We start from the raw sequence: 13,362 nt of genomic DNA, 5'->3' as shown, positions 1-13,362 counted from the left end.
CCACGGCATCCACGGCACTTCCCTTACCTGGAGTAGTTTTGTAGTATGATGTTCGGGAGGGCAGCGACAAGGCGTTCTTCGCCCTGGAGCTCTGGGTACTCTGCAAGACTTGTCTCTGCCTCTTCAGCTCCTCTTCCCTTTCCTGGGCAGCTCGGATCTCTTCTTCGATCATGGACAAAGTCCGCTGCTTCCTGGACCTCAGCCTGAAGGGCCCAACCATCACGTCAGACTCTTGCGTGGCCAGGAGCGAGGCTGTGCTTCTCAGCTCGGCCGCCTCCGAATACTTGCTGAAATAGCTCCCTTCTGGTCTGGTCTCCTCCATGTTTATTGGGCCACTGGGTTGCACTGCTGGCAATGGAGGGGAGGGTCCCCGTTCCCTGAGCACCCTGTCTTCAGCAGGCAGGATCTTTGGTAATACATCCCTTTTCTCTTGAACGGGAGAGGACACCTGAGGTGGCTCGAACATGCTCTGAGGCTTCTCTGGGCTCGGAGCCCCGGTTCCAGCTCCCTCTGGAGCTGCCCCGGGTGCCCGCTGTTCCACTCCCCCCTTGCTGGTTCCAGACACAGCTCTATCCACTTGCTCGGCTATGGCTTGTTGAATGGCATTTTGCACCAGGAGACCAGCCTGATATTCCAAGGGGTCATCGACCGATGGGGAGTCTCCCAGCGTGGACGAAGGGGAATAGAAACCGTGATCGCTAAATGATTTGGAGACACCTTCTCCTCGGCCTTCTGAAGGATTGTCAGTTTGGGGGGTCTGGGGCAGAGAAAAATCGGCCAGGGAATTTTCCTGGAGGGCGTTGGTGGTCTCGTTGGAGGCGCCGCTGTCACTGATGTTGTCCATGCTGAAATCATTGGACAGCGTCTCCAGGACAGTGGTGTCCTGGGACCTCACGGACAATTCATCCAAACCAGAGTCTAGCTCCTCTTGGGTCAGAGAGACATTGACAGACCTTGAAAACTGATCCAGAATCCCAGGGTCTTCATCCTTGACCACGGTGAGGATGGCCCGGGCACTTGTGAACTCCCCGTCCTCGGCCCACAGTTTGGATAAGGGCCCGCGTTTGGAGGGCTCGCTGTAGGGCCCTTCTCTCCCCTGAGGGGCAGTGCCGCCCTGGCCCCCTCCCGGAGACTGGCTCTCCAGGGCGCAGGGGCCTTTCTGCCCCTTGGCTGCCGATGCACCACTGTCTTCTGGAGGACCCGCGATGGAGGCTGGTCTTGAGACGGCCAGGGGCTTGTCTGAGTTGATAGAACCCAGAGGCCTATAGAAGGGCTTGATGGAGAAAAGCCTGGGTGTACTCTGGCCCTTGGCCGCTGTTTGCCTGGAGGTCTCCATGAGCTGGAACTGTTTGCGAGCCGCGGAGAAATCTATCTGCTCCGTGACCACGTCCTTCACCCCCTCAGCCGCGCCGGGAGGTTCCCGAGAGGAGGCAGGGCCTGCGCAGGGCTGCGGCGGCGGGGGCCGCTGCTGCATCTGCAACTGCTCCTGCTGCGCTCTCCGCTCCTTGCGCTCCTTGTACTTCTTGTGCGACTCCAGGTGCTCCTTGTCCAGCTGTTCCTCGATGGTTTTTTCCTGCGGAGGGTTCCACCACTTGGCCGCAATGCCGGGATTCTTTTTCACAGCCTGACTCCGGATGAGTTCTCGCCTTTCCTTTTCCAGCTCCAGCATCTCTTCGGTAGGCCTCACTTTTTGGACACAGTACTGTTCTTTCTCGTTCTCGTCATCCTCAAAGAGCTTGGAGGGCTTCTTATCCTCATGGAAGGCGCGCAGCTCAAACTTGGCTTCCTTCTTCAGCGTGGTGAGGGTGAATTCCCCGTCTCGGGACGAGCACCAGGAGCTCGTGGAGGAGGTGGGGCTCACGGGTGCCTGCAGGCTGTCCCCCAGCAGGTCTCTGGGCTGCTCAGGGGAGTGGCCGTTCGCTCTTTCACCCTCTGCCATGGCGTCAGAGTTGCTCTCACTGAGCTCGATGTGAGGAGGCACCTGCCTGCCAGCTGCTCTCTCGGCGGGTTCCGGCTGGACGGCCGTGTGGGCAGGCGGGCTCGGGCTGCCCGTCAGGATGGCTGCGCCAGGCTCCGGGGAGGACGTGCCGTTGTAGGTTCCGTCCACGGCGGAATCACAGCAGTTGGCCTCCAGCACCTCGTCTAGATACCGGATCTCACTGGCCACGTCATTATCCAGAGACTCATGGTGATCAGCGAGGAGGCCATTGTGGGGGGGCGAGTAGAAAGGGGAGGGGTGGTCCATGGGATGCGCAGCAGAGGTGATTCCAGGGACACTTTTACATTCTGCAACAGAGACCTCAATTTCCATGTTTTTGTGGTCTGAGGGAAGGGAGCCGATGGCAGGATCCAGGGGGTTGGCACCACAGATGTCTCTCTCGGTTTTCAGCCGGACATCATCCTCGGAAAGCTGGGGAGGCTTCTGGAAGAAAGAGGAAACGAAAGTCGGGGTTAGACACCACTTCTCTTATGGATGCGAACACCGAGAAATTACCGGGTAACTAACAGGGAGGAACATTGAAACCACAATGACAAGTCCTGCTGAATGGAGATTTCCCTGCCAATGAGGCTTCACAGTTTTCATTTTGTTGTGCTAACGGGTACCTACACCTCTCCATTTTACAGACTCCACTGTGTTTACTGGGTGTCCAGAGAACGTTCCTTCAGTGCTACTGCCCTTTTTAAAATTTACGAGTCAATTAGGACTCATCATCTGAAGACATACTCAAATATCTTCCCAAGTAGAAGACAGTATACAGAAATTTTACCAGAGTCTCCCAGAATATTCACAGCAAACTACTGCAGAAATGTAATAGGAATATTTGTGTGCCCTGGATTTGTGTGTATAAAGAACATCCTTTTACATGAACAAATCTTCTTGAAAAGCTATGATTCTTTGCCAAATGTAATACAATTATTCTGGACATAAGAAACTTTTTAGAATGTTTTTTTCCAACATAAAATACTGGAACACAATCGATTCCTTCAGTGACTCCCCTTCAAGGCTCCGGAGCCCTGCGGCATCACAAACACCACAGCCACCGCCACCAGCTGCACTTCCGTTCTCTGGGACGTACAGCAGAACAATCCTCTTAGTCTGGGAATGAGTGTTGCTCTGAAAGGCAGGTTTCTGGCTGTGTGTCCTCTCTAGTTCCTAAAATGCTTTACGTGATAGCTCCAATTTTGTGGTTAAATAAGAAAACCACATCTTCTAAATGTTTTTAAATATGCATTTTTTTCCCATTGGTTATCAATGTCAGGTAATTTTGTTACTGATATTATTAGTAAGATTAATTTCAAATTCTAAGATAATTATATTCCCATACCAAAAGACTCTGGTTTGTTCCAGATAATTCGGCAGTCAGTTATGAGCCTGATTTGGGTCCCCCTTGAGGATGTCACTAGCACCTCGGTCAGCTTTGTTTCCCGGTCTCAGGTCTACGCCCAGGATTACTGACAGAGCACAGTGCAAAACTGCAATAGGGTATAAATTTTCACTTACTGAAGTTTCGAACAATTTTATAGGCTTATAATATAAAAATTAAAACCAGCTTAAGAAGATTCTAGGGGATTAATTTCAAAATCCTTCACCCAAAAGTGGATAATTATAGATTTGTTCATGAGATCCAGAAAAATATAGGCATTCACCTATGTGCTGTGCTTTGCCGTCAGGGTGTTGACAGCCTCGCACGGTTCTCCGTGGACCGACCAGAAGGTCATCCCTGAACTAAACGCTTGTCCCTGAGCTGGGGATTTCCTTCAGGCCTCGTTTTCCACAACCCCCTTTAGACTTAAGTCAATCAAGTAATATACATTCCCTTCTTTCGGAAGAGGCAAAAGATGATGGATGGTCTTGGATGATCTAGTCCGGGTCTGGTTTTTGTCAAAGACTGGTCCTTAAAACCACAATAACTTTTTTTATTTTTGACCATCATCAGCACATTGTTATCTTTATAATGAATTAAACAGGCATGTCAAAGACATTTTATTGTCCTTTTATAAACATTAACTAAACTTTCTCCTGGTAAGGCAATTATCAGTGACTTCTTTGTAATTAAGAATTACAGAAGTGGCCTTGATCTACGTGGCTCAGTTAGTTGGGCATAACCCCACAAAGCCTAAGGTTGCAGGTTCGATTCCCAGTCAGGGCACATGCCTGGATTACGCGTTCAGTCCCCGGGTCAGGGCATGTACAAGAGGCAACTGATCAAGGTTTCTCTCCCTCTCTTTCTCCCTCCCTTCTCCTTTTTCTAAAAAAATAAATACAATCTTAAAAAAAAATAAGAGAAGTGGCTGGAGCCCCCTCCAGCTGTGACTTTTAACAACTATATAATACTATACAGAGGAAGTTGTTGGTGTTCTAAGACTATGTGGCTGTGCAATTTCTGTACATGTGCAATTACAAATATTAAAGATTTATTTAGCTATTTAAAAAAATTACAGATTTGAATGCCTGAACATATTGGCTGCCATTCAGTTTCAAGTAAACCTAGATCAAAATTAGCCCACCCCATGGAAAGCTATTGTCGGAACACACAGAGCAACACAGAGAGAAGCACAGTACCACTGAGGGGAAATCAGATTATCCATGACCCTTCCACCCTCAGCTTCATTCAGTCAATGATCTACTAATACTATTCTTCATGGGAATAAGCGGAGCTTTCCTCCCATCCCTTGTGAGGGTGGTGGGGAGGCAAGTAGCAAACCAGTAGGAGCTGCTGGGGCTGAAATATGCTTAAAAACCACTGCTGTCCTGAACTATAAAACACTTTCAAATACTTGACACGAGAGGGGAGAGGGCAGTCTACCATTAAAGGAAGCTAAAGGGCCAACAATTAATTCTATAGTTCATTCAGTTATTCATCGGCGTGGGGAACACGTTGGAGGGCTTATTCTGTAGGGCTGGGATACAACTCGCAGCCACAACAAGCTCCAGGAGACAACACCATTTTTAAACAAACACTGAATTTCCCACACTTCTTGGGAAGCCATGAGTCTATTTTGGAGTTTGCTTAGTCTACTTGGGCGAAGTCAAACCCTTGTCTATACTTATCTCCCGTACAGAGGAGTGGCTGAGCCTTGCTCCTCGGCGTTTCCCAAGAACGCTTTATGGCTCCTCTCGACAGCCGGTCTCTTTGTCCTGGACACCTCACAGGTCAGTGTTGGACCGTGAACGAGCAGGCGCCGTGACAGGTTTCTTTTTTAGAACCTAAAAATCCCACCAGTTCTTCCCAAGGCACACTTTTGGAAGTAGCAACAACCGTTCCAATTCAAAAATTTCAAGGCTGATAATAACACGTGACGGTACACCTTTGTGGTGTGAAAAAACTAGCTTTGGCTTTCTGCCAGAAATCGTGAGTCTCTTAGTTATGTTTCTGGGATGTGTTCAACTGAGATTTTTAAAAAATGCTGATTATTGTTTAAAAGCCAAAGTTTTCGGTCCCAGTGTAACGTGAGATGGTTCTTTCCCAACACATTTAAAAATATCTAGTTAGACACTAGAAGATGTAAACAGGGAAGAGACTCTCTTTTCTGTTACGTACGTCTGCCCCCTCCTCTTCTTTCCATAAATTCAGAAAATCCTTCCTGACAGTCCTATCTGCTTCAGGGAGCAGCAGCTCTAAGCTCTAAACCCCCATCAGGGCAGAAATACTTAAAGAAATAAACAACTCTGCATCACTGATTCAGGATCATGAATCAGAGGTCCTGACCTTAACAAGAGAGCAAATTCTAATCTTGGCAGGAAGAATTTACCTTCATGCAAGACAGCCTGGTGTGATCATAGCCCCCCCCCCCCGACAAACCCCCCAAAACTACACCAGGTACATGGAAATGGGCTGGAAATCCCGCAGTCCGAATTTGGCAGGAGTCCGGATTTGACATTATCCAATGATGTCTCGTTTAGACCAACAAATGCTTATTGCTCCCTTTGAAGATCAGAAAGGCCAGCACTTTCTCCATGCTTCAGGTAACGTGAACTTGATCCCAGATTCAGATAAAATGACATACTCAGTAAATGGGCTGGAAAATTCTTTCTGAAATAAATTATGCCCCGATGCAAAAAACAAGATAGGAAAGAACCACCAAACTGGACTTTCCAAGGTCAGAGGACACCTAGGGTGCTAAGGGGCCCACGGGAAACGATGGGCTTGCCCTGCTACCACTTCAGGGGGAGCCTCAGCAGCACGGCCCATAATACCTGTTTTCCCAGAATAGCTGTCCGCTGGTCAGGATGTCTACTCTACCATTTACTTAAAAATACTTGGGCAGAGACCATGTAACGCAGCTGGGTATGTCTGGAATTAGTTTAAATTATAATCCAGAGGTAGACAGCCGTCCTCATCAGGAATATAGGCCCAACCAGGACCTAATCAGAAATTCCTCCCTCTATAGGAGGCGGCTTCCTAGTAGTTGAGCTCTCTTAACTCCCGCAGGACCCCCAGGGCTTTGTTAATTGGCATAATTAAAGTGAGAAATGAATTTTCATCAGTGAAATTAATGGCTTGTCAATTAGAAGAATGTAGTGTGAGGAAAGGGTGAAACTGATGGAGTTCGTTTGAATTAGTGGAGCAGAGTATCCTTCCGCCCTTCCATGACAGGCACACAAACGGGGTGAGCACTGTGGTTGGAGCACTGGTAGGGGTGAGGCCCGAAGGCTGAGAAGGCAACAGCCCTGCGCTCAGCCTTCGGCTGGGAGATCGGTGGTTGTTTTAATGCCCACTGTATAGTAACGGAATCCTGCCTTTGTAAAACTGCCACGTCTGCCTTCACGCAAGGTGGGGATGGAGTATCTAGGATCTACCAGAGCCAAGACCTCTTTGAGGTTACAGACAATGGTTTTGTACCTACTTTTACAAATGTGTGTTTAATAAATGAGTGGAGCACCAGAGTTTGGTCTAAGACCTACTTTTACTATATATAACCTGGTAGCCAGATTGTACCTAAAGCTGCCATTATTTTAACCCAAAAGTGTTTGTTTAATAATTACATAGAGCAAATTAGTTAGGATTAATATACAATATAGGTGCCCAGATTTCCTGTAAAAGTTCAGCCAGACTCTGTGCAAGACAATCATGGAGCTCTTCTGAGAATGTACGTAACTTCTGCCCTGGCTGGTGTGGCTCAGTGGACTGCGCACTGGCCTGCAAACCAACAGGTTGCAGGTTTGATTCCCAGTCGGGACACATGCCTGATTTGTGGGCCAGGTCCCCAGTTTGGGGCATGCAAGAGACAACTAATTGCTTTGATGTTTCTCTCCCTCTTTTCCCTCACCTCCCCTCTGTCTAAAAATACATAAATCTTTAAAAAAAAAATGTAACTCCTTTGTAAGCAGGGCTCATAATAATCTCTCAAATCTGGTTTGAGATTTCAATTAGATAATGTATTTAAAAGTACTATGTAAAATGTAAATGCAAATATTCATTATTATTAAGCAATTTTACACTAAAGCGTCAATGATTAACATTACATTCTTTCCAGGAGGAAGAGGCAGGAGCTGATGGTGAAGTTTTCTGCTTTTGAGGAGAAAAAAAATCAACTGTGGGATTAAAGGACCAAGGCCCAGGCCCTAAGGTACCTCCAGTCTCCCCACCCTCCCTCTCCTCAGCATTCCGGATCCTTAAATGGTGCTTTTAGAGGGAGACATGCACAATCAGAAAGCTGCACTTACTGCCGCAGCAAACAGAATAATCGTACACAATGTCCTCAAAAGTCAAGTTCTGAAGGTGCAGGAGAATGGACGGTCAAGAACACCTCAACCCGGGGCTCTGGTCACATGGGAAACAGGCAGGAGTCACACGCTGGTCTGCACGGAGCCTGGTGCATCCCGACACTCTACCAACAGAGTGATCGAGCAAATGAGCCCAAGGAGCCTGTCCTGTGGGCCCACTACGAGGGTCACGTCCGGTTTCATGGTCGGCACATGTCCAAGAGCTTATTAGTCACAAAACATGCATATACATCGTCTTGACCAATGTTCATAATGACACTCTTTGTTATGTGAGAAAGGCAGTTTTTACTTTGGGTTTAAAACATTAGACTAAGACGTTTAGAGAACGATCTTTCCCAAGGTCGCCTGGCTAGTCAGTGGCACAGCGAGGATCTGAAGGCCCGTCTCCCTATCCCAGTGCTCCCAAAGCTGTTCTCAACGACAGGAGGCTTCTGAAACGACCAGGGAAGTGTTGAGAAGGGTGGGTGGATTTAAAGAGCATTTACTTGGCTTTCTGGTTGATAGTCTGTATACCCGAATCTCTAGAAGTCATGTGAGACTCATGATTTGGCTTCAAAGTCCAGGATCCCTTTCTCCTCTTTATTCAGAGTGGCCAGAGACAGGCTCCCTGAAGACGTGGTATCAGCCCTCTACCTTCTGCTCCACCTGCAGGATCCACCTGTAGGACCCCCCAGCTAGGAATGGGGTGCTGACTTCCTGCTCCGCCTGGGGACTCTCCCCTCTGGACTGGCCTCTGAGGCAGGTCCTCTCGCTTCCTCTAATGACATCCTAGGGGCAAAATATTAAAATCCCACGTCCCAGTCATCACAATGGACACTGTGGAAAAAGGCTGGGGTTCCTTCCCAGCACCATAGAGTCCACAGCACAGGTCAGAGTCTAGAAGCCTACTTAGTTGGCACAGAATATATATACATCAGGGCCCTGATCCGTGGCCAACTGGGGTGATGGATGGCAGTGTGCTCTTTCCTACTGGGGTACCTGGGCCGGCAGAGGGGTGAATCAGGACAGAAAGAAGAAAGCATTTCCTTAGCAGATCTGGAGGGGCCCAGGGGACACCAGAAAGGTGTCCTTCACGATACGGACAAGCATGAAGCTGAAGCCTCTACTCATGCCCCCTGTGTTCTCAGCTCCCCAACCTGCCCGTCACGCGCAGGCCGTCACCTCCTGACGATATCTGCCACCAGCGCCCACCTCCTAGGCTCAGGGCCTAAATGCAGCATGACCCAAATTACTTCAAACATCAGGCGCCTGCGGCACAACCAGGTTTCTCCGCTCTGACTAACCCAGATTACTTCCTCCTACAGCCATGATATTTAAATTAGAAGCACTTTCCCCCAGGTAATAGGTGACCTGATCCTTTAATCCAGTTATTTTTAAGTTCCACCAAAAATACAAACTCACTCTTGGCCCCGGAACAGAGGCACGGCTATGAAAGAAAACTTTCTCACAGCGGTGAGCCCAGACAAATAAATGTCTCTGTTGTCTCTCTCCCCTGCCTCTCTTTTCTAAGTTGGGTTTTTAGTACACAGAGCACAGCCGCTTCAGGCGAAGAACTGGTTTCACTGGCCCAGCGTGGCTGGCTTTAGAATGGGTCTTAAAAGGACTCGGAACTTTCTGGCTGAAGTCTCCATCATGAAGGCAGGGGCTACAACCTGGCTGATGGATGATCCTCAGACACCCGCAAGATGCCCACTGTGCTCTGCTGGCCTTCATCGGCCCATGGGGAACCAGAGCAGAGCTGGCGGAAGTCTAGGAGAGACGGAGTCATTAAACCTAGGGAACCTGAGGAATGTGGGAGGGGATCAAGAGGCTAGAGAGGTCACAGTGCAAGGATAAGGAAGCACTGAGAACCTGCAGAGTGACAAGCCCTATGATGCCTGGGGTCATGGAGGTGAGAGGGGAACATGGGAGTTCCCTGGGGCTCTGAGGGGGGTCCCCTCTCTGCAGCAAGAAACTTAGACCCTGGAGGAAGGAAGTACCAATTCATATAAAGATAGCAAACAGCACAAGGCAGAAAAGTGTCGTAATAGTAACGAGGAAGAAAATTCTGACCCTGTTGATTGGTGCAGATTGTGCAGGTTGAGAAGACTTTGCGAAGGAAGCTGGGAGCACCAGTGGTTGCCAGCAGCTGGCCGGCAGTTACTCTGCCCCAACCCTCACCCCCGCTGAAGATGGCAGGCTGGAGAGGATCAGGGATTCTGAGTGGGCCCCTTCCACCACCCCCTCCACAGAGACACAGACAGTAGGAATGTCTGAGAAGGACTCGACTTGCTCCGCGAGAAGCCTTCAGGCAGGAAGTGGAGGGTAGAGGTGATAACCTGGGCCACATTCCAGTCCAAGGCAGCCTTTCCACTTCCACCCCCAGCTGAGCTTCTTCCGGCTGTAGGACCAGGGGCCTGTGTACATCGTGGGAAGCCGGAGCCTAGCCACTCCCCAAGGAGCACAAGGACCCCCGCCTTGGCTGATAGAAGTCAGACTTAAGACCCCAAACACCAAGTAGGCGCAGGCTAAATTTAGACCAGACAGGCTCAAGTTAACACTGTAACCCCCCACCGGACATCTGCCCCCCTTGAGAGCATTCATACTAATACCGCCTCTCTGTTTCCCTCCCACTGACCTCCTGCCTTGAAGCCATTATAGCTAAGAGTGACTAGGGCAGTTCCTGCCCCTACAGACCCAGCCTTTCTTTCCCAGTGCTTCTACGGTACTGGTCCACGCAGCAGACACGCCCTGCTTTTCTCTCTGGCGTGTGCCTCAGGTACAGGCTTGAATACAGGATGCAAAGACTTCTGAGAACCCCTTTGATGGGAACAAGGCTCGCCTATGTCTTGGCTCACGCTCCGGGTGAAAGGAAAATGGTCCATCTGTACCATCACGGAGACTCCCCAGCCCCGCAGCCTGCCTTATTAATAGCATCCCCCTAACCCTGCTGAAAAGTCACCGGCTCAAATGGCAGGCTGCAACATCTGGAAAATGTTAAGGTGCGGTTTGATTAGCACATTTACAGCTTGGGCTTTCTGTGAAAGGAACTGAAGACGGTGTGTGCGCGACGGGGTGAGAGGTGGGGAGGGGAGGAAGGGAAGGAAGCTGTGGCCTTTCCGGCAGCGCAACTGGTGAAAGGCGTGTTTCTTCTGGTTACTTGGCAGCCCACTCCCCACAGGAGTGATGGAGAACCGCTGGGAGGTTCCAGGGTTTCCCCTGAATAAGGAGAGACAGGCTTCATTTCAGCTCCAAGAAAGTCAGGCTTTGCTTACTCCTCAATGCGATACACTCTGTGCTCTATAGCAAGGGGTCCTCAGATACTCTTCTCACCGAACGCCTTTTTCCCCTGTGAGATGATTTTGCAGGGCAGTCCCCACCTCCAGAATAAACCGAGATCAAAGCCACGGAGGAAATGCTGGCTCCTGAAGCCTGAAATTTCTAGGGTAACTGATTGTGCTGGAAGCAAAAGCAAGCACAGCTTTAGTTCTCTATAACTTAGCTGTGTCCCTCTTGGTTTTAAAATAGTTCAGGATCTTGGGTTCATGCCTGGCCCACCAGTAATGGCAGAGGGCAAACACTGAAAACAAAACAAAACAAAACAAAACAACCCCTAAACTGTGAACCAGGCTAAAATTCACTATGTTGAGGCAGAGAACCAGGAGAAAGGAGAAAAGGGTGGCAGATGACTTTGAAATTAACCCCTTGTCCACAGTGACTCTGTACAAGCAAACAGAGCTGATGAGGTTCCCAGGGACCCTACAGCAGGCGGGCACACACGTACGTTCCCTGAAAAGCCCTAAGTCACTGTGAATGTGGAGAGTTCCGCGACACGGACACAGAAGACTAGCTGTAGCCTAAATAAGCACAAGGCAACGACTAGAAAACCAGTTACCAGAATCGCTGGGTCACTTGGTTCCATGCTAGAAAGGGACTCGCACACACACTCTGTCTCACAGATAACACTCACACACCATCTTCAAAGCGTTATCTGCCACAGCTGACTCGTGCATCTGTGCACGCACCACACATGTTGTGTGGGGCTTCCTTTGTGGCCTTTACCATGAAAGCTGGAGTTTTACAAGATTTACAAAAAAAAAAAAAAAAGATGCTGATGGCCAGTGGGATCTCAGCTGCCCACTCTTTCTCTAGCAGGAAAAAAACTCCACAGCACAGCACTCCATGAAGCCTCTGGCCTCCAAAGGAAACCCTCTCCTTCCCGATTAGAGAGAAAAGGACAGTGAGATAGGTCAGCAGACTCCGCTTACCCTGGCCAGAGCATGCACGTCTCACGTCCAGTCAGAATGGCCTCCTTTTCCAGACAGATTCCTGCGCCCTGGCTCAAGCCGGACACATTCCTTCTGAGCCTCCTGACTGAAGACTGTGATGTCACAGCTGGCCCTCCCTCTGCTCCCTAAAAGGCCATTCACACAAAGAAGGACTTTAACCCCCTTCCAAGAGGCCTGCCCCTCCCTCCCTCCCTCGCTGGCCAGAGCCAGGAGGGCAGCGCTGTCCAGCCAGAGGCTCCCACGGTGTTGGGTGCTCGGAGCCGAGCGGGGAGGGCGGGTGCTGATAGGAACCAGCCACGGCTGTCTTCTTGGAAAGGCAGAGACGGGCCTTGGATAAGCCGGGGGTTAATGTCCCGGTGTGGCTGAGGTAGCAAAAAATCTGAAAGAGTCTGAGGAACCAGTTAAATGAATCTTTTAGGAATTTTTACATGTGTCTGTAAAGTAAGAAAGGCTCACGGTGGAAAATAAGATATTCATACTCCCTCCACTCAGAGGAAAAGTTAATATTTTATTGCATTCCATGTAGTCCCTTTTGTAAAAAAAAAAAAATGTGTATCTAATACGGTCGAGACCAGACAGTATATGCGATTTTGTTGCCAACTTTTTTTTTTACTCTGTATTACCTCACAAGCACTTTTCATGTCCTTTAACGGCCGTTGTAAGACATATTTTAAACGGTTACATGATGTCCCGTGCTGACTGGGCCAAGAATTTGAAGTCAGGGATGAGCGCGCTAATGTCAGGGCATGCCTGAGGGCAGAGGCTCCACTCTCCCGCAGCCAGCCAGAATCTTCTGCCAGGAAGAACGCATCCACACTTGCTGGGGGTAGACATGAGCATCCCAAACATTTCTCTCTTTCACCAGAGTCAGACCTAGGGAATCTGGGGCACAACTCGAGGTCTGGCCAACTAGAAAATGAATCAGAGTTCTAGGTGCATGCTGGGCCATGGAGAACTCATTTTCTTCAGCGAGATTGTGGAGAAGACAAAGAGAATTGAGCTTTATAGTAAAGTGACTAGGAAGAGGAGGACAAAGGTCAAATGTGGTCCTGCGGGGCCAGCTCTTTGGGGTCAGTTTGGGCGCAGTCTGTCTCGGTGAATCAGGTGAGCAGCCCAAAGATGGTGGCGGGGCCCCCAGTGGCCTGGCAGCTTGGCCCTCCGCAATGCAGACCACCCGGGACCCTCTTGAAAACCCAGTTCAAGGAAGGAACAATCGGAGTGGATGGAGCCTAGGGAGGCTTTTTGGGAAAGGAAGCTCAAAGCATGCTCTCCATGCCAACTGTTTACCACGCCTCAACGACATTTTTAACATGCTGAACCTTATTAAGAGCAATCCGGGAGTTTCTCAGTGACTGACGTGGTGAC

At 49.5% G+C, this 13,362-nt stretch overlaps 1 protein-coding gene across 7 annotated transcripts in view; it reads right to left on the bottom strand.

Annotated features, from left to right (window-relative positions):
- PALM2AKAP2 (PALM2 and AKAP2 fusion) overlaps positions 1–13,362 on the bottom strand; it is a 307,871-nt gene that overhangs the window by 28,509 nt on the left and 266,000 nt on the right. For all 7 annotated transcript variants that reach the window (XM_045840285.1, XM_045840286.1, XM_045840287.1 and 4 more), the window contains one exon: positions 28–2,422. In XM_045840285.1, the coding sequence (XP_045696241.1) occupies positions 28–2,422 (2,395 nt within the window). The remainder of the gene's footprint in view (positions 1–27; positions 2,423–13,362) is intronic.

The sequence above is a fragment of the Phyllostomus hastatus genome, unplaced genomic scaffold (assembly GCF_019186645.2).
Source record: "Phyllostomus hastatus isolate PE091 unplaced genomic scaffold, TTU_PhHast_1.1 phas_contig_34, whole genome shotgun sequence".
NCBI classification, from domain to species: Eukaryota; Metazoa; Chordata; class Mammalia; order Chiroptera; family Phyllostomidae; genus Phyllostomus; species Phyllostomus hastatus.
This window is presented reverse-complemented; position numbering and strand designations above follow the sequence as displayed.